General features: G+C 48.2%; 7 protein-coding genes across 7 annotated transcripts; 5 read left to right on the forward strand and 2 right to left on the reverse strand.

The window, feature by feature from the left end:
• Positions 1 to 7,477: 7,477 nt before the first annotated feature.
• Positions 7,478 to 9,767, reverse strand: SERLADRAFT_464459 (uncharacterized protein; the record flags this gene model as incomplete). Its single annotated transcript, XM_007316996.1, has 11 exons — positions 7,478 to 8,041; positions 8,099 to 8,305; positions 8,382 to 8,459; positions 8,530 to 8,592; positions 8,649 to 8,676; positions 8,755 to 8,891; positions 8,951 to 9,024; positions 9,158 to 9,246; positions 9,386 to 9,463; positions 9,519 to 9,647; positions 9,700 to 9,767. The coding sequence occupies 11 exons, from the start codon at positions 9,730 to 9,732 to the stop codon at positions 7,677 to 7,679; spliced, it is 1,281 nt and encodes a 426-aa protein (XP_007317058.1).
• A 1,207-nt stretch (positions 9,768 to 10,974) lies between these two features.
• Positions 10,975 to 11,670, forward strand: SERLADRAFT_464462 (uncharacterized protein; the record flags this gene model as incomplete). The annotated part of the gene is made up of 2 exons (XM_007316997.1): positions 10,975 to 11,179; positions 11,246 to 11,670. 2 exons carry the CDS (start codon positions 11,045 to 11,047, stop codon positions 11,483 to 11,485), a joined length of 375 nt encoding a protein of 124 aa, XP_007317059.1.
• A 2,882-nt stretch (positions 11,671 to 14,552) lies between these two features.
• Positions 14,553 to 15,848, forward strand: SERLADRAFT_464464 (uncharacterized protein; the record flags this gene model as incomplete). The annotated part of the gene is made up of 2 exons (XM_007316998.1): positions 14,553 to 15,478; positions 15,510 to 15,848. 2 exons carry the CDS (start codon positions 15,143 to 15,145, stop codon positions 15,621 to 15,623), a joined length of 450 nt encoding a protein of 149 aa, XP_007317060.1.
• On the forward strand, positions 15,823 to 18,290 carry SERLADRAFT_464467 (uncharacterized protein; the record flags this gene model as incomplete). Its single annotated transcript, XM_007316999.1, has 10 exons — positions 15,823 to 16,661; positions 16,722 to 16,823; positions 16,880 to 17,024; positions 17,080 to 17,192; positions 17,249 to 17,271; positions 17,326 to 17,406; positions 17,458 to 17,497; positions 17,558 to 17,738; positions 17,813 to 17,883; positions 17,958 to 18,290. 10 exons carry the CDS (start codon positions 16,616 to 16,618, stop codon positions 18,086 to 18,088), a joined length of 933 nt encoding a protein of 310 aa, XP_007317061.1.
• A 98-nt stretch (positions 18,291 to 18,388) lies between these two features.
• On the reverse strand, positions 18,389 to 19,830 carry SERLADRAFT_448002 (uncharacterized protein; the record flags this gene model as incomplete). The annotated part of the gene is made up of 3 exons (XM_007317000.1): positions 18,389 to 18,618; positions 18,678 to 19,062; positions 19,097 to 19,830. 3 exons carry the CDS (start codon positions 19,828 to 19,830, stop codon positions 18,511 to 18,513), a joined length of 1,227 nt encoding a protein of 408 aa, XP_007317062.1.
• A 291-nt stretch (positions 19,831 to 20,121) lies between these two features.
• Positions 20,122 to 23,605, forward strand: SERLADRAFT_414739 (uncharacterized protein; the record flags this gene model as incomplete). Its single annotated transcript, XM_007317001.1, has 6 exons — positions 20,122 to 20,357; positions 20,413 to 20,813; positions 20,878 to 22,221; positions 22,275 to 22,592; positions 22,684 to 23,441; positions 23,505 to 23,605. The coding sequence occupies 3 exons, from the start codon at positions 20,165 to 20,167 to the stop codon at positions 21,655 to 21,657; spliced, it is 1,374 nt and encodes a 457-aa protein (XP_007317063.1).
• A 612-nt stretch (positions 23,606 to 24,217) lies between these two features.
• SERLADRAFT_336298 (uncharacterized protein) lies at positions 24,218 to 24,933 on the forward strand (the record flags this gene model as incomplete). The annotated part of the gene is made up of 3 exons (XM_007317002.1): positions 24,218 to 24,523; positions 24,583 to 24,667; positions 24,722 to 24,933. Coding segments are annotated over 3 exons (603 nt in total), but the record flags the coding sequence as incomplete, so codon positions are not given.
• Positions 24,934 to 24,997: the final 64 nt, after the last annotated feature.

Below are 24,997 nucleotides of genomic sequence, written 5' to 3' on the forward strand. Positions count from 1 at the left end.
AGTGTTGTCAGGGAGCAAAGTTGATTGGGAGCATGGAGAGGTGTCGATAACGAATCAAGTATTGAAAAAAAGTCGCCTGTGCCGGATGCAGGCGCAGTGGCACGTGTAATAGTAATTAATATTGCCGTTTTTGAACTTGTGGCTGATCAGCACCACCTCTATTAGGCAATCCAGTCACGGTCACCTTTGCTTTTCCATCCGGTACTTTCCGCGTTTCGGCATTTCGGCAAATTTTTGCGTCCCCACTGGTTACACATTGCATTGCACCCTCATTTTTATCCTTTCCCGTACTCCCCTTCCTTTGCCTGGCCCCACCATGGGCCCCTTCCTCTCCTTTTTATTCTCACCTGATGGTCATTTCTGGATCCCCATTCTAATCCACTTTTCCGTCACCTCCACCCTCCTCCTCCTCATCTTATTTGCACCCCCACCATTTCTGATGTCACCACTTCCTATCCGCTTCTGTCACCGATCCGTTGACTACCACGTGCCACTGCTGATATCAGCAAAGCCCCGGCGGCCGGTCCAAATAGGGCAACAGGTCCATCTTCATGACATCGATCTGCCATCATATACTATCAAAACATTGGTCGCTCGTCTTGCCTGGTTGGAGCGTGGGTGGGTAGTTTTTGAGCTGGAGAAGGTTCATCCCCTTGCGTCGCCCATGTTCATTGCTGTCCCATTCACTTGGGTACACTTATCTTTTGTCCATCGTCTTTGCTACAGCTACACCTACCACACGCTGCCTGGGACTCACTTGTTCCAAATTGGAACTACTCCTCTCCCTCCCTCGTTTGATCAGGTGGTCCAACACAACCAGTCCATTGGTAAGACCATGGAACTGTCGGATTTGGACTAGGTGGTGGACCGGTGGCTCCAGTTTCTTTTTCTTCAGCAGAACATTCATTTACAGTGCGATTATTTTTGATTTTTGAATCATTTTTATGGACACATATTTTTTTAGAATGCCTGACTGACAATAAAGGAACTGTGTTGATACTGATAGTGTTTTGCCTTGCCCTTTTTTTACTGCATCTTCCCATGACATCATGATTTTCCTGCTCTCTTTTTGCTATTGGACTTTACTTTATGGCTGTACAAACCTGTGACATTACTCACAGCATTCATTGTTCTATCTCTTTCTTTTCCTTTTTTGACAATCTTATCCTGTACTACCTACGCAGGATTCGTCAGCGTACATTCCTTCCTTCATATTCTTTCTCATTCTTTTTGCACAGCTATACTGTGCATAGCCTACTTTTCTTTTACTATATAAACCCCTGTATTTTACCTTGTAAAAAAAAAAAAAACAACAAGAAATCCAATCCAGACTTCTTCTCTACTCTCAAGTTCACTACTCTGCTACTTGTGATCCAGTGTGGTCACAACACTTCCCACTTCTACCACTGTCAACTGCTGTCATTGTCACTTCCCACTTTTGAAGTCATTGTCATCCCTTTCGATTAGAGTCCTTCTGAGCACTACAGTTTGTGCGTCAGGAGCCTGCTATCACTGGGAACCTCGTCATATTGTCGTTCTCAAACCTACCTTGTGCTACGATTAGCAAGGTAGTGCTCGTCTATACTTGTCACCAAGCCCCTATCCTTCTATAAATTCAACTATCCCTCCTCCTCAAAACCCACACTCATACACCACTGGGTTTTACTTTGAAGGATCTTTATACGTACCACCCCACGAACAACCAGACCACTCCACTGTTCTAGGAGGCAAAGCCCATAAACAAGTTCCGTGGAATCTGGGAGGATTGTGTGTTAGTTTGTTTTGTGTGTGGTTTTCTAACAACAGTTCTCATCATCAACAACGGATGACACAGGACGGACCAAATCGAGCAATACAATATCTGCGCAACAGCTGAACTTGTGTTTTTGTTGAATGAGGACCTCAATGATCCAGCAGATGTGGTGAGTGTTATCTGTGTGATAGACAATGTAGTGTCCAACTTCAACTTTGTCTCCATTCTCAACAATCATACTTCAGCAGGGCTGATAATACCTTGCGTGGAATGGGGCTCCAAAATATAGTGATGACTTTGTTTTCTCCCATACGCATTGCAGCTTCTTGCTGAATGTACAATGGCTTAGTTGTATGAAGTGTTAGCAAAAGAATTAATAGCTTTTTCTGAGCTTACCTTTGAGAATCTCTTTAATTCTAGGCAACTGAGTCTCTGGATGATAGCAGGTGAATTTTGACAAACCTCTCTGGGAAATTGCCCTGCTGTTATCCACTCCTTCTTCTTACTCCCATCAGATGCTTCAACCTTGATTTTGAAGTAGCCACCACTGATTAGATGGTGCAGCCACATTAAACCAATAGCACTTTGTGCACTATTACAGGAGGGAGCAAGGCGGTTTGAATTGATACACCAGCTGTGAATTACACTGTTGAAGGACTTGAATGATTCTGTAGCAAAGTTTATAGCTGGGCCAAACTGACAAATATGGCAGAGGATGTGTAGAATAAGGTGGAATTTCAGTTTGTTAAACCATTGTGGTGACCATTTGGGAACATAAATAAGGAAGCTTTGTCCTTTCGCATTGATCAGATAATGCCTCCACTCTTCTAATGCCGTCATGATGGCTAGGAGTTCTTTATTGTAGATCTCATAGTTGTGTCCTGTCAGATTCAATGCTTTTGAGAGATATGCGATAGGTTTCTATATGACATCCTGTTGTTGTGATAACACCACCCCCATGGCAAAATCACTGCTGTCTGCTTCTACTTTGTACTTCCCATTATTGGCTGGTAAGGCAAGTACTGGGGTGGAACTAACTTGATGTTTGAGTTCTTTGAATGCTTTTTGTTGTCTTGGTCCACAAGTAAACTCTTCTTTTCCAGTCAATCTGGTCAGTGGTTTGGCAATCAACCCAAACTCTTCAATGAAGCATCTATAGAAATTGACAAAGCCTAAGAATGCTTGTACTTCCTTCTTTGACTTGCATTCTGGCCAGTCTAGAATCCCTTTTATTTTAATTGGGTCCATGCAGATTTCATTTTGTGATATGATTAGACCAAGGTATTTTAACAAGGTTTTTTCAAAATCACATTTTTCCAAGTATAAGTGATTCTTTCGTAATGTATCAAGTACTCTGCACATCATTGCCCAATGTTCCTCAATCACTGTTGTGAAGATCATGATGTCATCAAGGTATATTATGACCTTTCCTTCATCAATCAGATCTTTAAATAGTGCATTCATCATTATTTGAAAAGTTGCCAGTGAATTTGTGAGACCAAAGAACATTACTAGTGGTTCATACAACCCCCTATTCATTCTGAAGGCTGTTTTCTCTTCATCTCCTTCTACAATTTGAATGTTATTATACCCCCATTGTATATCCAGCTTTGTGAAGTATTTGGCTTCCATGTAGTTTGTTTACCAGTTCATTTATCAATGTCAGTGGATATTGGTTTTTGATGATGATATCATTCAATTTTCTGTAGTCTTCTACCGGTCTGAGCTTTCCATTTTTCTTTTTGATGAAGAAGAATGGTGAGGCAAATGGTGATTTGGATAGGTGTATTCTTCCCAATTCCAAAATTTCTTTGATGAATGCGTCTAATTGTTCCTGCTCTCCTAATGCTAAGGGATATACTTTGCAGTCTAATTTGTGTTCCCATGGGATCAGTTCTATGGCATGATCCCATTCTCGTCTTTCTGGGAGTGCATTGAAATTCTCTTTGTTGAATATGTCTTTGTAATTGGGGAGATATTTTGGAACTATCTTGTCGAAACCTCCTTCCTTTTAATCTTTCCCAGCAGCCTCGGCAAGTTGTTGTGCAGTTGTGCCTGTGGCTCTTATCTGGTAGAGATGTTCTGGAATCTCAGTCTCTTCATAGTTCAGTAAATCTACTTGGATTAGCTGATCCCCTTCTGACAAGTCTACTTCTTCAGAGCATGTTTCCGGGTCTTCCTCTGGATCAGAGAATTAGACCTTTTGTTTGCATTCTTCCGGACATCTTTCAAACTCTGGATCTGACTCTTTCCGGTTAATGTTTGGATTGTGTTTTTGTAACCATTTGTGTCCTAAGAACATTTGTCCACTGCCAAGATTTGTGACAGCAAAGTGAATTCTTTCAGAATGATCACCTATTTCCATTTTAAGTTCTACAAACTCTTTGATGGCTCTATTTTTGTTCAGAGTTCCATCAGCATTGTAAACTGGTATTATACTTGGGATTTTATGTGTTTGATACTCCTGCTTCTTTACAAGTTTGGAGTCTATGCAGCTTCCTGTACATCTGCTATCTAATAGTGCTTGGATTGTTGTTGATCTTTGCGTGTCTAAGGTGGTTAACTTGCAGGTAATGTTCATTTGATCTCCCTGCATTCCTCGGATGTACTTTTTTGGAGTATGAAGCTCTAAGTGTTACGATAACACAATTTTTGGACCTTTCCTTCATTTTCATTCTCCACTTTAACCTTGTATACTTTAGCTTTCACACATGGTGCCACGCGGCACTTCCCCTTTTGTTCAAACTCCTCTTTCTCGCGCCGTGTTGCCTTTTTCTTATTTTAGATACAACTCTCTCACACAGTGGAGCTGGTCATGCGGGCTAGGCCCCATGACATCATCAGCCACTAACTTTATCAACTGTACAGTACATAAGTACAAACACTCTGTATTAGTATATATACCCCAATAGATCCAGGAGACTCCTCAGCGAGTCCTCCTGTTGTATATCAACAAACTCTCTGCAGCTTAAAGGGTAACCACTCCCTCATCGCTACCTTTATAGTGTGTTCTTCTGTGCGCTGTCGATGATGAGAACTGCAGTTAGAAAACCACACACAAAACAAACTAACACACAATCCTCCCAGATTCCACGGAACTTGTTTATGGGCTTTGCCTCCTAGAACAGTGGAGTGGTCTGGTTGTTTGTGGGGTGGTACGTATAAAGATCCTTCAAAGTAAAACCCAGATGTGTATGAGTGTGGGTTTTGAGGAGGAGGGATAGTTGAATTTATAGAAAGATAGGGGTTTTGTGGCGAGTATAGATGAGCACTACCTTGCTAATCATAGCACAAGGTAGGTTTGAGAACGACAATATGACGAGGTTCCCAGTGATAGCAGGCTCCTGACGCACAGACTGTAGTGCTCAGAAGGACCCTAATCGAAGGGGATGACAATCACTTTCAAAAGTGGGAAGTGACGATGACAGCAGTTGACAGTGGTAGCAGTGGGAAGTGTTGTGACCACACTGGATCACAAGCAGCAGAGTAGTGAACTTGAAATTAGAGAAGAAGTCTGGAATGGAGTTCTTGTTGTTTTTACAAGGTAAAATACAGGGGTTTATATAGTAAAAGAAAAGTAGGCTATGCACAGTATAGCTGTGCAAAAAGAATGAGAAAGAATATGAAGGAAGGAATGTACGCTGACGAATCCTGCGTAGGTAGTACAGGATAAGATTGTCAAAAAAAGGAAAAAGAAAGGGATAGAACAATAAATGCTGTGAGTAATGTCACAGGTTTGTACAGCCATAAAGTAAAGTCCAATAGCAAAAAGAAAGCAGGAAAATCATGATGTCATGGGAAGATGCAGTAAAAAAAAGGCAAGGCAAAACACTATCAGTATCAACACAGTTCCTTTATTGTACTGAAGAAAAAGAAACTGGAGCCACCGGTCCACCACCTAGTCCAAATCCGACAGTTCCATGATCTTACCAATGGACTGGTTGTGTTGGACCGCCTGATCAAATGAGGGAGGGAGAGGAGTAGTTCCAATTTGGAACAAGTGAGTCCCAGGCAGCGTGTGGTAGGTGTAGCTGTAGCGAAGACGATGGACAAAAGATAAGTGTACCCAAGTGAATGGGACAGCAATGAACATGGGCAACGCAAGGGGATGAACCTTCTCCAGCTCAAAAACTACCCACCCACGCTCCAACCAGGCAAGACGAGCGACCAATGTTTTGATAGTATATGATGGCAGATCGACGTCATGAAGATGGACCTGTTGCCCTATTTGAACCGGCCGCCGGGGCTTTGCTGATATCAGCAGTGGCACGTGGTAGTCGACTGATCGGCGACGGAAGCGGATAGGAAGTGGTGACATCAGAAATGGTGGGGGTGCAAATAAGATGAGGAGGAGGAGGGTGGAGGTGATGAAAAAGTGGATTAGAATGGGAATCCAGAAACAACCGTCAGGTGAGAATAAAAAGGAGAGGAAGGGGCCCATGGTGGGGCTAGGCAAAGGAAGGGGAGTAAGGGAAACGACAAAAGCGAGGGCACAATGCAATGTGTAGCCAGTGGCGACGCAAAAATTTGCCGAAATGCCGAAACGCGGAAAGTACTGAATGGAAAAGCAAAGGTGAGCGTGACTGGATTGCCTAATAGAGGTGATGCTGATCAGCCACAAGTTCAAAAGGGGCAATATTAATTACTATTCCACGTGGCACTGTGCCTGTGTGGCGCAAAGGCGAGTCTTTTTGAATATTCGCTTCGTTATTGACACCTGTCCATGCTACCAATCAACTTTGGTGCATGACACCGGATAAGAAACAACTATTGATCCATTTGCTTTTATGTGCCACAAGTTCAAGACAGGATGAGGCCATTCTTTCACGTCACGTCATTGTCATAGGTTTCCCTGTAACCCAACATGTATTAATATATGGTTTTGGTACATGAATATTAATATTGGCAGGATACGTGATTTGTACAGGCAGAGCATAAACACGAGAGCAACTAATGAGGAAGGTGGGAGACCAAGGTCAAAAAGGAAGCGTGGATTGATGAGCTGAGTCATGTGTAGCTCACACTAAGCCACTCGGATTTAGGATACCGACAGTCTATCATGACAATAGTCTGATTACAAAATCAACAGACGTGTAGATGTCAAGACATAACCCAAACACAATAGGAGACAACATTACCTTGCCTCCAGCTCATGGAGGCAAACGTCATAACAAAAAGAAAAAATAAAGAAAAAAGAAAAAAAAGACATTATCAATATCCACCCCACACCAACCCCAACCCCTATTCAGCCCATTCTTTTTGTCCAGCCCCATGACATGTCAACTGACACGCATGATCAAGCAGAACAAAGGGAACAAAAACAGAACAAATAGAACCCCCCAACCGATTCCCCCGACGACGCAAGCCATAAAGTGCAGCAGCAAAGGTCAGCGCGCCCTCCGTGTGGCAAGCAGAGCACAAAGGACCAAGGGCGGCAAAAATGAGATAACCCAATGAAGGGAAGGCGGTGCCCTCCATAATGGAGGTTAAACTATTAAGAACAGATACTACACTTGATCTAAGCCAAAAGGCCAGAGTGGTGGGGATGCGAGTTGGGAGCGCGCGGATTTATATACAGAGGGGGTGTGCCCGGGCCATAGGGTGGATGAGGTAAGCGGTCGCTTATCGGATGCGGCAAGTCCCTCGATCACTCGTATGGATTGGTCCTGCCAACAAATCATACAGCACTCGTGAGAAGCAGCAAACCAAAAAAAAAAAAAAAAAAAAAAAAAAAGTCAAATTATTGTAGCACAAACCAAACAACATAAAATGGAGCTATGAGAACACACATACAACAAACACATCTCTATACATATGTAGATTCCTTTTGGCAGCGATATATCATCCCGTCCACAAATCCGCAACCACAGACACAGAAATAGACTAGTCACATCAGTACAAACATCAAACAGCCCTAGCGTCGTCACACATGCTTCGCTTTGAGATCCACAGCCGCGAGCTTGTCCGCAACTTCCCCAGCTCCTCCAGGCGGCGTCAATGGCTGGCCCTCCGTACGAGGATGCGGGTTCACCAGCTTTTCCTCGCTGTCGCCCTCGGCTGAAACATCGTTGATTCGCTGCAAACCTTCCTTCTCCGCGTGATCGTGGCCGTTCTCGCCGTGGTGCTCGTTGTGGTGGTGGATCACGTGTGTGTGCTCCATGACCTCCTTCTCCGACTCTTGCTTGTAGTTGTACACGTCCTCGCCGAGCTTCTGAGCTTCGGGTGAGAGGTGGTGTCTCAGCGTCGACATGCGCTTCATCGCCATCATACCCAAAACGGCTTTGCGGACTAGGTTGGCAGACATCAGTGACGATAAATCACAGTGTGTGAGCAAGATACACGTACACGTCCTCCTTGCGTCGAATGCCCGTCTGAACTGAGGCAACAAATCTCTTGGGCCTCCACTCTCGCTCTCCACAAAGTGTGGGCTATCGGCGGTGAGCCATGGGTGAGCGAGGCAATCGGCGGCAGTGGGCCGTGACATGGGGTCAATGGTCAGACATTCGGAGATAAAAGCACGTGCGGTAGGAGATACGTTGCTCCAGTATTCCTCTGCGATGGCAGTGGTACGGTTAGTGTCGTAACATCGTAATCTTTGCACAATTGCTGAAAGGAAGGAGATACGCACCGGGTTCAAACCTGTAGTCACCAGCGATGATGGCCTCCATCTCTTGGCGCTGGCTGTCGCGATCGAATGGGGTATAACCTACAGATCACAATTGAAGTTTGGACACACGTGCTATAATTGTAAGCATGTATGACAATGAGCAACGCACCAGCTAGAAGGAAGTATGTGATAACACCCATAGCCCAGATGTCCACTGGTTTGCTGTGGCCGGCTTTGGAGATACAATTCTAAGTAAACGACGTGAATACCATGCAATGAAGGACATACTCTTTTTGAAGATTTCGGGTGCCATGTACTGAAGGTAAAAAGTCAGCAACGACATCACTCAATTTCCCCTGGGGGGAAAGTGAGGAGGAGGTGGACGCCGACTCACGCCAGGTGTCCCACAGATTTCAGTCAACTGGTGAAGTTTGTTTTCTTCCATAACACGACTGAGACCAAAGTCCGCGATCATGATGTCCTCCACGTTGTCACCCTTGTTGCGGAAGAGCAAGTTTTCGGGTTTCAAGTCTAGGAACAAAGATAGGGGGATGATGGGTAAGGTGAAACAGGATATCAAAGAGAATCACCTCTGTGCACGATGCCACAGTCATGGATATACTGGACAGCGCCAAAGATGGTTCGAACGAGGCCAGCAGCATCACTGGAGAAAAGTGAGTGAATGCGAGTTGGATAAGCGAGTTAGATAAGCGCGGGAAAAGAAGAAATGAGCGATTATCGATGTATGATTAGGGACTAAAATAGATAAGAAGAGAGACAACAACAAGGGGACTAACGCTTCTGTGTATTGGCCGCGTGCACATATACTGTCGAAAAGCTCACCACCTGTGCATAGGTCGAAACAGAGGTAGAGGTTATGTGAAGTCTGGTGGGAGGGATGAAAAAGATGGCAGTCGAGATGGAAATGTGGCGGAATGAGGGAGGCGAGGAGTTACGGCATGATCGTCGAAGATATGGAAAGGGCGATTGTGAGAGGGGAAGGGATGAGATGGTGAGATGCATACCTCAAAATAGTCGTGAAGGGTGACGATATTGGCATGACCGCTGGATATCCTCTTGAGTACAGCGATCTCGTTGCGGACCTGGAGATGGGGGTGAGTTAGAGCCGTGGATGGCGATGAGGGGGGGGATACAGACCATGTGTTCCCTTCCTTCCATGAGTTTCTTGTTAATGACCTTGCAAGCGTAGTATTGGCTGGTCTTGATGTGGATGGCCTCTTTGACGATGGCATAGGTGCCGCTGCCGAGGGTGCGTCCGGTGCGGTACTGTGCGGTGAGATGAGGGGGAGGGTGTGAGGGGTGGGAGGGGCGGACGTACCTGGCATGGGACGGTGGTTGGCTGGGAGACCATGATGGTGGATGGGTCGAGCAAGTGTACTGTGCCCTGTGTAAAAGGGCACTACAGTTGGAGGGTAGACGGCCAGAAATAGAAATAGAGGCCTACTATACTCTCGTTCGGGGCCTTGTCCGGGGCCTGTTCCCGGCCGACAGGACCCGACTGGGGTGGGTCAGCCACTGGGACCGACTCGTCGGTGGCCTCGTCGGGCGGTGTGGCCGGTGCGGTCGTCCTCAGCGCCGCCTGCTTGCTCGAGGAGGGAGAGAGCGGGACGGAGCGGGCCGAGTCGCGTCTCTTGCGTGTTGCCCTGTCCTTGAGGTGGTGGCTGACATTGGAGCCCATCGGTGAGTGAGGAATGTGAGAGCAAGGGCTCTCTTTATACTATATATCCCTCTCCCCCTCCCTGCCTCGCTTCCCCTGCGTGCCGGCTCTGCACTGCCAGTCGGATACCACCCCGCTGCGCTCGTACTTCTTTGATGAAAGCGTGCTTGATAACCCTCCTGGTCGTGTCCACAGGCCTCAACGCGTGTTCATCGACCTCGTGCACCATCAGCCACAGCGCCTTCTCGATTTCCCTCTCTACTCATCGCATTCATATCTCCTTCGCACGGTCATAGGCGTACTCCGCCGTGCGCTGCTCTTTCCTGTGGCGAGTGGCGTCCACCGAGCGCTCAGCTCCGGCACATATGCTATCGTCCGGCAACGCAACCATCTCATTTTCAGGCCGACCAGAATCAATCAATCACTCCCCCATCTGTCTCAACGCAATCGTCACTTCAAACTACCAAGAAAGTGTACACATGCGAGTCATCACCAACGTATATAATAAATGAGTATGTATATCAAAAGTCATAGTGATCTCAACCAGACGTGCATTGTATCGTAAAAAGTTCAGTCGAGTTGATGTCATGACGTGATTGATTCTGAGCAAATTAACAGAGACATGGTCTGAACATCAAAGGTGTTCGTTGCGAGCATTAGTGGATAGGGTGGGATGAGATGGAGAGAGGGAGGGAACTTGAACTTGAACTTTGCCACGATGGGAACGTAGAATGCATTGTCGTAAGTAAAGAAGGAAGGATGGAATGCAAATGCAAAAGAAACGAAAACCAAGAAACGTTTGGCCATGAGAATCGCATGTGAAAACCCCAGGTACGCGCGACGCATGCAGGCGCGTCGTATATGAACAAGAACACAGGAAAGGATGGCGATAGCGCCGGGAGACGTCAAGGGTGCAGCAAGAACAAGAACGGGGGATGCAAAGTCGAGAGTGATGCACTATTTAAAAGGAGGTAACAAGTAAGATGGATCGGGCTTTTGGGAGTGGATGAGCGTGAACGTAAGAGGGTGTGACGATGCCAAGATGATGAAAATGCGAGCGGGGAGGGATGGGGAGGCGAGCTACCGGATCTGCGCACGCGCGCTTGCTTGCTGGGGAAGCAAGTTGGCGAGAGGGGTGTCTGCACGTTATCGGATAAGACTTGCTCAGCAGCGAGCGCAGATAGGGGTGAGACGAACGTGCTCACCTCTCATCCCTTCGGAACGACCCACGAGCTTGCGAAAGTGGATGCTGAAGATGCAATTTTTGGAGTGGAACGACGAAAGCAAAACAAAAGCAAGGGGGCAAAAAGCAGATACAGCAAAGCAAAAGAAAAGGGGCGGAAAGAAAGAAAAAGAAACAAGAGCACCAAATGAGAAAAGCGCTTTGAAAATCACGCTTATCAAAGAAGCACCAGAACGAGGTATGCACGATGAATTTCAGAATTAACCACCCCTGCCACTCTCCAAACAAAAAGAAGTCAAATACTAAATCAAGCGAAACACCACATCCTCAAACTTCAAAATCTCAAAACGCTTTTCACCACACAGCACACGATATCACCAACCCCCCCGTCCCTCCTCTGCTCTTCCAAGCCCAAGCCCAACCTCAAGCCCAAGCGAATACTCCTCCCCGTCGCGTGCAAAAACGACAGACGGCGCCTCGGCGCTCTTAAGCGCGCACAACGGCGGTGCATCCATCCCCTTTCGCGAACACAGCGGCACAGGGATAGGGGTAGACGGGAAGGGAAAAGGTATTGCCTGGCCAGGCGGTGAACGGGATCGTGGACGTGGAGTAAGGGGCTGGAATAGCAACGAGGACGCATCTAACGCGCCGTTTCGCAATCCGTCCCCCCTCACCCCCGCGTACGACGGGAGAACGTCTCCGGAGCCCGAGTTGGCAGGTGTGGGCGCACGCGAAGGCGGTGGAGGCGGGACGACGAGCGTGAGCGACTCGCCGTGGGCTGGAGTGAACACGGGGGGAGGAGATGAATACCGCGACGCAGAGAAGAAAGAACTAGGAGGTGGGCGGGCTGGCCGAGCCGAGCGCTCGTACGGGGGTGAAGCCGGCGAGTAGGCAGGGGGGAGCGAGCTAGGAGGGGTGCGTGGTGCAGGAGGAGGCGAAGACGATGGCGGAGAAGATGGCGGAGGCGAAGAACACGACGGAGGTGACGATGGCGGTGAGGATTGTGCAAGAGGGGAAGCGTAATTTGGCGTTGGCGAGTGAAGATACATACTCCTGGTCCGTGGGCGCTTCGTCCTCGCCATCGGATGGCCACCCAGCTGTCCGTCGCTCTCTCCGTTATCCTGCCCAAAACCACGGTCTCGTGCTAGATTACCCATGCGGGCGCACTCATCCGCATAGGAGTAAAAAAAAGGATCGTCTAGCTCATCGTCTCCCACAGACTCTGGGAACTGCATCTGCGAGCGAAAGGCATGTCGATCCTTGTGATAACCAAAGAAATGTTCGTCATCATACGCGCACTCATCCTCTTCACTGACAGGGAAGAGTTGATGGCTTTCCTTGTTCACCCCACCAGCCAACTTTGACGTCGTCGTCGTCACCCCACCATACCTACCATTCTGCCGCTGCCCGTTCAACACTGCGCCCTCCTTAGAAAACCCACCCGCTCTTGCAAAACCATCAAAGACCGTGGCACCTCGCTCACTACGTGGAAACTTCTCATCAATTCCGAACGCGCCTCGTTCGCTGTTCCATCCGGTTGTGGGGGATGGCACGGTAAGCAAAGCAACGTCCTCTGCGTTCCAGCAAAAGTTCCGCAAAGGTGAGCTATTCAAGGGCACACTCAGCTCAAGACCAATAGGCACTATCGGTCCTGGTTTAAGCGTCCCCGTAGTCGTGCCATCCCATACCGATGCTCCATTCACTCCAGTGTTAACAGGCGCATTTCCACGCAATCTTTTACCAGTGGCGATACGGATACCAGCACTCCACGCCCTACGACGAGCACGTCCCTCGAGTAGTTCGAGCATGGCATCTTGTTCAGCCTGTTCATTTGCCTGCGCGGCATTGAGCTGGGATAACATGTGACGGCATCGTCCAAGCCTCGATGTCAGCTCATTATAAGGCTGAATAAGATGTTCAGGCAGCTCGAACCGCGACAGTGGCGGCGGCGTGCTGGGCGGCGGCTTGGGATAAGTCCCTCCAACACGGCGAGGCGCCGACATGCGGAACGAGCTCGGAGAAGTTTTCGACTGCGGGATAGGAAGCGGCAGAGACCCAGTGTCGCACTCGTTGGGAGTATGCACAGACGACCCATCCGTATCTGTGGACGTCGTATCCTCGTCCTCAGGCCCTGCACTCGAGTCTTCAAGAATAAACCCCGTATTCGCGAAGTTGTCCGCGTCAAACTGGAGCTCGGACGGATTGGAACGTATGCTCGCATCCCACGGGTGTTCACCTCCTTCCTCGTCGTCGTCGTCATCGAAGAACGGGTCCTCGTCGATCAACGAACCCCCTGGAAAGGGAGACGGTGCACGGTAGGCCCTGCGATTCCTTCCTCTGCCCATCATAGCGCCACCTATCCTTCCTCGGGTCAAACCCCTCTCCTCATCGTCTCTTTCACCGAAATCCAGTGCCTTTCTGCCATCGCCATTTTGAGCCTCCTCGGCTCTGTAGTCCTCGGCTTCGTCCATGAGCTCATTGATCTCGATTCGGAGGTCGCGAATGAGACTTCGAAGAGCCCACTCTCCGTATCCTCCCTTGGGTGCACGAAAGGATAGGAATGTGAGTATATGACGACGCCAGGTATCCACAAGAGTTGACCGGGCGCGTCGACGCAAATTACGAGAGCTAAGGGTCGGACTGGGGGGCGGTGAGCCTGGAGGCGGCGGAGGTGTCGGAGGAGGAGAGGGTGGTGGTGGTGGTGGTGGAGTCGAAAGCCGCGGTATGGAAGGAACCAAAGACCTGTTGTCTGTATCAGCACAAAAAATGACGCGACTTTAACAATGTACACACGCTATAAGCGAAAGGAGCAGGGAACGCTGTTTCTTATGCTTTGCGCGTTTTGTAGGCGTAGCTGGGCAGCTGGATGGTTCCTTTACAGCGTCCGATTTCTGGCCTTCGTTGTCTGCATTGTCTGGATCGTTTGCGCTGGAGCAACGAACGTCTTCCATGACACTTTCGAGCATGGTAATGCACCCCTTGTCGTGCATAGGCCATTCGAGAAGCTGTCCGTCGGTGAACGTGGCAGAGAGCGTGAGGGTGTCCATGTCCATAACGATCTCGTGCATCAAGGCAACGAGCCATGCCGACTTGTCGAGAACGTGAATGTTGCGGGGAGACTTTGCTTGGAGGGGGGAGGTGGAGACGTGGAGACCAGAGGACCAGGCTGGGGGAATAGGAAGGTTTGTGGGGAGAGTGGAGGCAAAGGAAAGAGTGAAGAGAATGGAGCCAGTGGCCTGGGATGCAGGCGGAAGGAGTTTGATCAACATGCGTAGAAAGAAAGGAAGAAAGTTGTATCTATTGCTCTAATGTGTTTAGAGAAAAGAAAGAAGACAAAGGTGGGGATTGCTGGGAATGTGGTGGACGTGGTCGAGGAGACAGTCGACAACGCATCCGCCGCTTTCAAGAAATTATTCAAAACACAAGCGCCATTTTAGTAGTCTTTACGTTACCCTTGACGTGAACTCTGGTAACCGAACCTATGCGAAAGACGGCGGATAGGTTACCCACCTTGGCTTAGGGGATTGCTTTATTCAGTGTCCTCAGGCGCAATGAGCCATCGAATAACGCATATCGTACATTTCACACAAAGGAACAGGAACCGTGGCGAATGCGGACCCGTGCTCAGCACTCCTCGCCCATCATTCATCTGCAGATGCTGGAGCATGTATCCATAAAAGTACAAGGACGTAGTTGGTGCGCATGCATTACCTACAGTATTTATCACATGTTTATTCAACTCGCAAATGCGAGCATACGGGGACGCAATAGCCATGGTCTAAACCGGAACTGCATGCTGGAAAACAGCAAGACAGTAACGCAATGCGTGTTCGGACACTGTGGGATACAGTGCCTAAAGTCAGGACGTCGTAGTCCACGGACGTGTGATGCAAACCACCCCGCTGCCCTTGAAATTGCAAGATGTCAATAAACCGAGGGGTACGTTCCGATAGTTGTACACAGAGCGGTGAGAACGAAGCGACGGAGATACGGTGCAGCAGAACACTGGGAATTGGTCGTTGGGATCGTGAGATAGTCGTTTGCACGGTCCCCCTAGCTGGAGAAACATGGCTCCTTTTCAAAAAGGAGCCCAAGAACATTATGAGGGGTGCGAAAAGCCTTCTGGAGGTTGCGACTTATGCCATGTCACCTATCGACAAGGTGTCGTCAGAAAGCTTGGATGTATACCTATTAGAGCATCACAGACCAGTCAAAATGTCTTTAACCCAAACAACAGCCCATACATTATATGATCACGTACGTGCTGTAGTCCCAATCATCACCGCAGGACTGCCGAGGGGTGCCATCTAATGCGAGTTACAACCGGGATGGATTCGTCGATTTCTTGCAAGGTGCGACTGGTCACCTGACGAAACACTTGACAGCGATTTTCCTGTGGTGAGTTATACAGATGGGAGAAGTGTACGCCAGGTGATTTTTCTCATGGTTTTAGGGTCAGTAACATCGAGTTGTGGCCATTTTTGAAAAGGTATCATTTTGCCAAGTCACGTTGAGGGTTTGGCGGTAAGCTCGGTGGTATCAGGACTAGGAAAGTCAGGGCCCATGTTGACCGTGATACGCTACTGAAATGCGTCGGTCAGCCTGTTTCACTGTGAGGTTTGCGGTCAGGTCAAAGGGCTGCCGGGAACTTCCATCATTAAAGTGGCTGTGTAAAAAGTGCTCAGCTTCCGACCCACTCAGTTCGATGTTTTTTGCACTGCTAAATTGCTATAAGCTTAGATACCTTATGCGACAAAAAATCGTTGTCAAGTTATCCGCGTAGCTTTTCGTTATCTGGCTTGAAAGAGTTATTAACCCTATGTCGAATTTACAGCATCACAAGAAAGTCGACTCCTCGTGAAACAGACGCTAACCTACCAATGTGATGGCGGCCTTCAAGTGGGGCTCGAGGCTTTTGTCGATCTCGCTTCCTCACCGTTCATGGCTGTCTCTTTGGAGATCGGAAAAATGAATCAGAGCACATTCTCGCAAAATGCAGTGTCTTTCGTCCCAGAAATCAGTCAAGGTCGCGTGGAAACCTTGGCAAAATCCCCCTTCCACCGGTCCCGACAATCGAGGCAATCCGTTTCATGTGCAGAGTACCACAGTCGCGGAGCTATTAACTCTATCAAAATTCTCCGTAGCTGTTGGGTTTGACATAACATCGGGAGATTCTCTCCACAGACGATCCACACAGCATGTTTTAGCCAAGATATAAGCTGGCTTATTACTATCATCGCTGTTCAGTGGGTCCGCCATTGTTGTTATCCAGCTTAATCTCGTCTCTCGCTTTTCTTTTCCTTTAAATTCGCCTCTGGTAGTGCAGACCTACTTTAACCACCCACTCACGTCCCCATTTAACGATCTCCTTCTTCGTTTAATAACCTATTCACGATGGCCGCCACTAATTTCACGACGACTGCTTCGGATATTATCTCAAGTATGTGTTATGGATTCTGCTCTCTATCGTAGGAAGCTGACTTGAAGCATTGATTTCTAGGCCACCTACTAGCGAGGGGAGACAGGAGTCTCGGCCCATATGACTACGTGCCCACGAAAAGTGTAGGCATAACATTTGTAACCCTCTTTGCAATCAGTACTGGTAAGGACATGCAATCCTCCCTCCATGTACTCCGTTGACCCGATGCCATCCCTTAGTTGCACACTTCGTTCAGAGTATACGATTCCGTACATGGTGGATGCTACCTACCGCTGTTCTTTGTGGTATCGCCGAGCTAGTGGGATGGTCTGCAAGACTTTATTCTAGCGGCGCACCCCACGCCGTCGTCCCTTTTGAGATACAGTGCGTGCTCAACTTCGTATTCACCGAAAAACGTTTTAATTTCCCTCCCATGTAGAATTTCTTCTACTATTACTGGACCCACGCCACTCATTGCTGCCAACTTTATCATGCTCGGACGTATCATCAGGGCGCTAGGAACGCGCTATAGCCGCCTTCCTCCTAAGCTCTGTAAAATTCCTTGTCACACATACTCCTCTCAGGTTATTGATTTCCCCCCGATACAGATACAATAGTCTTTCTCTCATGTGTTAGTTATTCTCCCTTTCCCTTTCTCGCACTGTATTGACCCCTAACCGTGCAGGATGCTGTCTCACTCACAATCCAAGGTGTTGGAGGAGGTATCGCTGCAAGTGCCTCTGGTAACGGTCAAAACGCAAACACAGTACGTATCATTTATTCAACCCGACTAGGATACTTTTTAACCGGCTTATAGGGTGGTAACATCATGTTGGTTGGTATCGTCATTCAAATGAGTAAGCTCCCTCTCCATAATCGGACAACTTGACGCCTTGTCTGATCATTGCTTCCATCAGTTGCAATCTCCATCTTCGTGCTCTGCGCTTCCGAGTTTCTTATTCGTTATGCCAACGACAAGCCGCTGCGGGCTCCAGCTGACGAAGAAGAGAAAGTGTCTTCGCTCTCAAACGGCATGAACCCCCGGATGAAGCTTTTGATTTACGCCATAGCGTTTAACACGACATGTTTGTTTATCCGGTACGTACCTCCCGCCCCCCGTACCCAATCCATACCCCCATACCGTTCGTCTAATCATTTCGCTTGCGCACTAGTGCCGTGTACCGCACCATCGAGCTTACAGACGGATGGAATGGGAGAATCATCAGCACCCAAGTGTACTTCAGTGCGTATCGGGCCCGAATCTAGATGAGGATATCATTGATTTTGCTGATCTGCGATCTGATTCCGTTTACACAGATGTCCTTGACGCAGGCATGGTTACGCTCGCCATCTTCACCCTCAACTTCTTCCACCCTGGCTACCTCCTCGTGACTCCTCCTAAAACGCTTTATGGACACATCGCTGGTTCAGAGTCGTCTCAGTTTTAGTATGTAGTGGTCGCATGTGTTGTCTGTGACAGCATGCAAGTTTAGCTGCCATCCTGTTCTTTCTTTCGCTATACTATATACTTTAATATATTTATCGGCTCGATCAGCTATTTACAGTAGGTTAGCATTTTCTGTAATGTAGAGATGTCTGCCACACCAGGAAAAATAAGAAAGTACATACTCGCGTACTTACTAGTACTTGCCCTTTTGGAAGCGAGCGACTCTTGCTGAGCTTCAAAATTTCTGGCGTTTGACCGGCATGACCATGCTCTTATCACTTTCATAGTCTGTTGTACACAGAACTTTTATAGCACATTCTATATGGCGCTCGAGTTCAACTACAACAACTGCCGAGACTGTTTGAGTCGCAGACAATACACTGACTCCACTGATAGCAAATTGGAAAGAAATCATTCCGTCGTCTACAAAAACCTCGAGGGCGACAACTTTTTCAAGTTCCCAGAACGTATTTTCCCGTCCATAACCAGTTCAGCCATTACTTTAGCCGTTCCTGGGGCATTGCATATACCCTGCATCCAATGTCAAGCACTCAGGTTTCACGACAGACAGAGGTAAAAGGCGGACTTACCCAACATGTATGTCCAGTAGCAATGTACAGACCTCTTGCTATCTTCTCTGCCTCGCCGATCACGGGCCCTCCTCCGATACTGACAACAGGCAAAAAGCAGGCCTGCCGCTTCTCTACCGTGCCCTCCCGTAATTCCTGGGATATGCTAGCCACATGCTCTCGGATGCTCTCGCAAGCTTTCTGGTCGACTTCAACGTTATCTACATTGTCAGGGAGTCTCGAGTCGTCTCCTGGACCACAGGCATATACTTCATTATCCGGTCGGGCATAGATTTCTGGCGTAACGATGCGTCCTCGCTTGGACGACTTGGTTGGAGGGAGCTGAATTTCTGTGAAAAGAACGTATGGTGAGATCGTGACTGTGGGCTTTGGACAGATTGTGACACTGTGGGCTTCGCGTAGCAGAGATTGGAAGAGACGGGACAAGTGAAGGTGACCATGCCCCTGCAGAGAGGATAACATGGGTAGCTGGAATTATCTTCTGTTCACTGCCATCGTTGGGTACTCTATAACTAACGCCAGTAACTCTACCGTCTGATCTTTCGATTGACGTCGCCGAGCCAGTGACGAGTTGCACGCCCTTGTCTTTTGCAAGTTCGAACATGCTGGTTGTGAAGAGATAGGGGTGAACTTGTGCTGTTCCTTCCGGACCTGACATAGGACTGTACGACTCGGTGAGCCCGTCTTTGACCCATTTTAAGTCGTCTGGTAGACCTGTCTCGTCTCTGGATGTCTGGCTACTCGACCCAGCGTTACTGGGACTGTCCAAACCCAGCGTCTTCTCCAAGCTTTTCTTCTGACCTCCTATGCCGACACCCGACCCGCTCTCTCCCAACTCTTCGCCCTTGCCTTCCCAGCTTCCACATCCAACAAACCTCCAACCCCATCTCTCCGCTCCATTATTCTCCTCTGCAAGTCTGACGTGCTCAGGAAAGGAGATGTCGACGAGTTCACGAGGGTACGCCCATTTAGCGACTAGTCCTCCCGCTTTTCCTGATGCGCCCTGTGCTGGGCCGTGTGCGGATGCCTCTACGAGAGTTATAGTCGTAGTGTCGGGTGTATATGACGGGTGTCGAGAGAGGTAGTAGGCTGTTGTGCATCCGATGATACCGCCCCCGACGATGACAATGTTGCGATGCTCCGTTTGAGACATGAGTGCTTTATAACAATATGTGTAGAAGTGTGAGCTCTAAATGGTGAGCGGGAAAGCGATGATACAGGTCGGGGGAGTATGAGTCTGAGCGAAAACGATACTTACAGATGAGTGGAGTTGTAAAGATAGTGTCCGGATCTAGCGGCCCGAAATGCGACCATAGAGATGTTTTCCCGTGACCCTTCAGACTTGTACTTACTCTGCAAGAACTTTGACTTACCCACTTGCACCTGCACGCCGAAGAATTCGTTTCAGAAGGAATCAATAATCCAAAAAGCTTTCAACAACGGAAAAAAAGACTGCGACCACCTAGTGGAAGTCGAAAACGCGATCCATGGTCCCAGACGAAACCCAATCGGACGTTCCTTTGCTGGATGGAATCACCATACACCACTTCACTCGCGAATCGGACGTGTCATTATCTTCGCCAACGTCTCTTGTTGAACACGGGAGGGCTCTCGTAAATGCTGCGTGTTATTCAAATGGTTGGGTGAACACCAATGCGAGTTTTGGCGAATACGACTTTGGTGCGCACTATCTGTGCTCGTTTGGGTATCGTCAATGTACTAAATTCGTTCTTAGACCTTTCTGATAGGAAGCTATTCACGGTTGCTTTAGATCCTCCTACTTTATCGTCGGAGGAACAAGGAAGGCTGGGCTCGTGGGCTCGGGATCTCAAGGACTGGGGAGCAAGCCCGGGCGTCACGGACTGGGACTACTTCACGCTAGATGATTTATCTAGCTTTGAAAGCACAGACTTTGAGTATTTGTCTGTTTACTTTCACAGCTATGACCGAAAACGCCCGGGGAAAATAAACAGACACGAGTCTGAAATACAAGACCCTGAACCGCTGACAGATGACGCTAGGACTTCTCGACGTAGAGCTCGATCTCTCTCACAAGAAACGTCTCCAAATGTTTTGGTAAGGCCATCCAAAAGGACCCGTTATGACATCTCTCCACTTTTCACCGCGATACCTCAGGTTCGTGGTCTTTTGACTTAGAGCAACCTTCAACATTAATCGTCCCAAATGGATCGCACAATAGCCCCACTTTTACTCTGCCCGTTTTACAGATTGCCTGCCTAAAACTGCGTTGCGCGTCAAGCCCTATGCCAAAACAGGCAAAGTACCATTTCCACCATATGATTCCAAATCAGTCCAAGAATATCTGGATACTCCTTATGCTAGGGGAGCTTGGCTTATTCCTGTACGTGGAATACCACCCTGGGATGACGCGACGGTTGCAATCATATTGGATCCGCTACCGGGCGAAGATATTTTGCTTCCTAGTGGCCCAGTATCAGGGGTAGCGAACAATTCTCAGATCGCTTGGACACACCCAGCTCTGCTCGCTTTCTGGAATTTTCTTATTTCTCTCAGGGAAGCGAATACCCTTGGACCTATCTCGCTCTCCTTCCATGCGGCCCCTTCAAATACGTCGTTCTTCACTGGGAGCGATACTCACACAACGAATAGTCTATCTTATCCAAATCGGCCTCCGTCATTGAAGTCACCGGGAGGCTCGAGCACTGTGCCAGGTTATCCATGTCGCACACCATTGGACAGGGTCGATCACATCAAAGTTTATCATGATGTGTGCTACACCATGATTATTAGGAATGTACTAGACGCCTTTCAGTACATTATGGAACCGGAGCGATATGATGGGGGTTCTAATGGGAAGAGCGTGAATAGAAAGCCGTCTCAACAAGAGACCGAGCTTACGACACCCGAGGTCGTCGAGAAGACTCAAAAAATAAGGATGCTAAAAGGGGCAAAACTTGTCTTCGTAAACGATCGAGCCCAAGGGGTTTTCTTGTCATGATGGGAGGGCGCATCGTCTTTACCCCAAGTCATATTATTCAGAGCCCATGCTGCGACCGTGATACACCTGACGAGCAAAAAGAAACCCAATTTTTCATCACAGCAAGCCTACCTCGTGCTCCATCCTTTGTAGCGCTTACAATTCACGGAACGAGGACTCAGCAAGTCCAATTCCGGCTGTCATTATTGGGTGTAATTATGTCGTCCGCGATGATATTTTCCTTCGCCTACTTTCGAGCACAACATGGCGCATGGCTCATAACGCCTGACGCTGAGATTATTTCTCCAGGCGCAGCATGTCAAGTTAATGAAACGCCCGCAAGCCCCAATACACATGGTGGGCGAAAGTCACAACCTCACTAACCGTTCATTTCGACGAGGCTATGGATAGCCATGAACAACTGTGGCGGAACTGTCAGGGATCCAGTAGCCTTTGTCGTACGGCTAGGAGGACCACGCCTTCTGCTGCAACATACAGTGGCGTCCATGCACTGTGGTTTCTAAACTCTATCTGTCGATTGCAATTAAGTATGCTAGGATCACCCTGTACTATCAACTGGAGGCCGTGCGTTCTTTCAACTCTGTGTAGTACTGCCTACTTACCTAATCTCCTGATAGTATCTACAGGCTCTTAGCCGCAGTTTCCCGATCATGAGTTTTGTCGTAGTCATTGTAACGCAATGAATTGAGCACTTGTCGATGTATTCACCTCCATCGTCGGCGGGCTGCACAAAGGGGATAAAAGGAGGTCGGCTGTCTAGGACCGAAGGCCGGTAATATCCGAGCTCACAGTCGGCAACTTGCGTGTCATTTTGCCACTTGTGAATTTGACTTGCCAAAATTCTACGTTCAAGCGACGTTCAGTTCAAATCTGCCAATGAATCTCCCGTCTCAATACAGATCATTCGTAAAGATAAGGACTCTATAGTATTCACGGTAAGCAAAATTCTCTTTACTGCTAGATTCACTCCGTTCCAGTTTTCATATCGATAGTACGTCTATAGTCTAATGTTTTTCTCGTGGTCAGGTAGTCCTCGGAATTCCTGTATCTGTAGGGACATCTCTTCAAAAATACATCAGAAGTTCAACCAGGGATTTGATGAAAGTGGGCATTGAACACACGACTGGATGATTCCCTTTCTTTTGCTTCTGCTTAGAGGAAGAAACACTGCAACTTCCGCGGCGAATGCTCAATACGTTCTCCATGAGCTGGCAATGCATTGCAATGCTGAACTTCCCCGTCCTTAACGATATGTTCGTTCTTAGCGCGGGAGTGATGGCTGCGTTACTGCATCCATGTTGGGAATGCTCGGGGTTGCCGCCTTGCAAAGGTGGAAATCGGCCATGCGATGTTTTTTTTATCCGCTAGGCTGATCATCTTCTAGTCGGGAGATCGTTTCTGCGTCTGCTGTAGAGACTCAACATGGAATCGGCCCTCGACGTGACAAAAGGAAATCGACCTGATGTTCTGCGTGCCAGGCGGAGAACACGGTGCATGTACGTGGGAGCAAGCTGAGGTCAGTCAATCCTGTGTAAAGATGGCGACTCGTTCTCCGTGTTTACGTCGAATTCCTCTTAAACATAATTGGTCGTCACTATATGTCTATTTTTGTAGCCTTCTTTCATATCCCAGCGTGTTGCTTTCGATAAACGGAGATTCCTTTGTTGACTTGAGCACTATTCTCGAGATACTCCTCTAACACCTGTGCTAGCCATCTACCAGTTGTCATTGGCAGGTGCCTTCGGGCTGTAGTTCTAACCTCCGGTGCGGAGCGCACGTGGACGGTGTGTTTTTACGTATCCGAACATGAAATCATACCTTCAGCTCACTCTCGACCGGTTACACAGTGTCCACGCAGCACAAGCGAAGTGAGTCTAGACTTTCAGGATCAGGCCGACAATATGGCGATTTGTTACTTACTCGTGGCGAACTTTTCAACTGGCAACGGTTATGCGACTTTCCCGACTGTGGTCATAACGCGCGCTCATACGCTCGGACGTATAAAGTGCTCAGGACAAAGTGATGAGAGATCGAAAAAAATCGTTGTAGGGTCAGTTATGTCAGTCCTCCCGGCTACCCTCTTTTTCATTGGTCACATACCCGCCAGGTTTCGGTATTCCAAGTTGGCTCATTTTATATTTGAAGAAAGAAAATGCGCAGTGATGGATAATCTACGTATTGACGTGTCCTTTATCCAGTGGTCTCGGAAGACAGCGAATGTGATCACATCTGCTGTTCTGACGAAGATGTATGCCCTTACCCATCCTGACGGCACTCTGACTTCCCATTAAAGGCGGTTTCGCGCATGAGGCAACCACGCTGCAGCCTTCCTTACCTGTACAGGCGCTTGGAGGTGTCATCAGTCTTATCAATTCGTATATAACACTGTTCGTCGGTTCCACCTCACTCCCGTGTTATACACTAATCCACTTGTAACACTGTACTTTTTCCGTATCATAACCCACCTACGAACATCTCTTCGCGAATAATGCATCAATCGAATTTCCCATACACTGCCGAAGATAGGCAGCGTCATCCCTACCTCACATCCGTCTTGAATCCCGTTTCCCAGAAAGTGATCGCCACAGCTGCAGTTCGAGTCTACCACGCGTCCTTTCATGCCTCTCAAAACGACTGGAGTCCTTCAAAATTAAAAGGGATTCTCGTCTTTGGGAGGGATCGTGACTCCACTGGAAATGGTGGCAACCGACCTACAGACCGTGGTGAACATGGTTTACGTGTCAAAGAGAAATATTGGTTTCGGCTTGTGGACGTTAAGACCGATCGAGTAGTTTGGATGTTTGCAATCCCCGAGGTCTTCGAATACAACAAGGACAAACCATTCTTTCATTTCTTCTCTGGGACGGTGAGTAGTCATCCTTTTGTTCTTTGTTTGACATGAACTAATGCTCCTTCATCATCTAGACTCGTAGATTTGGGTTCTGTTTTGACGAGGACGAGGAGGCTGCATTGTTCTATAAGACAGTCACTCAGAGGACGCGACGCCACCGTAAGTCCGCCTCCATCTAAAGTCCCTTTATCCCATACCAACAACGTTTTATAGTGGTCAATAAACTCCCAACAAGCCCAAAACCCAAAAAGAATGTAAAATTCAATCCAAAGCAGCCAACGCCGCTGAAAACATCCATGATTTCGGGGCCCACCCCTCATTCTTTTGTTCACGTGTCACATGTTGGCATCAATAACAAAGGAAACATAGAGACTTCGAAGAACATAGGTCCTGCGTGGGCAGCTCTTATCGCTGACTTGCAAGGACATGGTGTACCCCAGAACGTTGTAGAAGACAACTTTGACTTCGTCGAAGGGTTCTTGGCTGGTG

This window comes from Serpula lacrymans (assembly GCF_000218685.1).
Source record: "Serpula lacrymans var. lacrymans S7.9 unplaced genomic scaffold SERLAscaffold_5, whole genome shotgun sequence".
NCBI lineage: Eukaryota > Fungi > Basidiomycota > Agaricomycetes > Boletales > Serpulaceae > Serpula > Serpula lacrymans.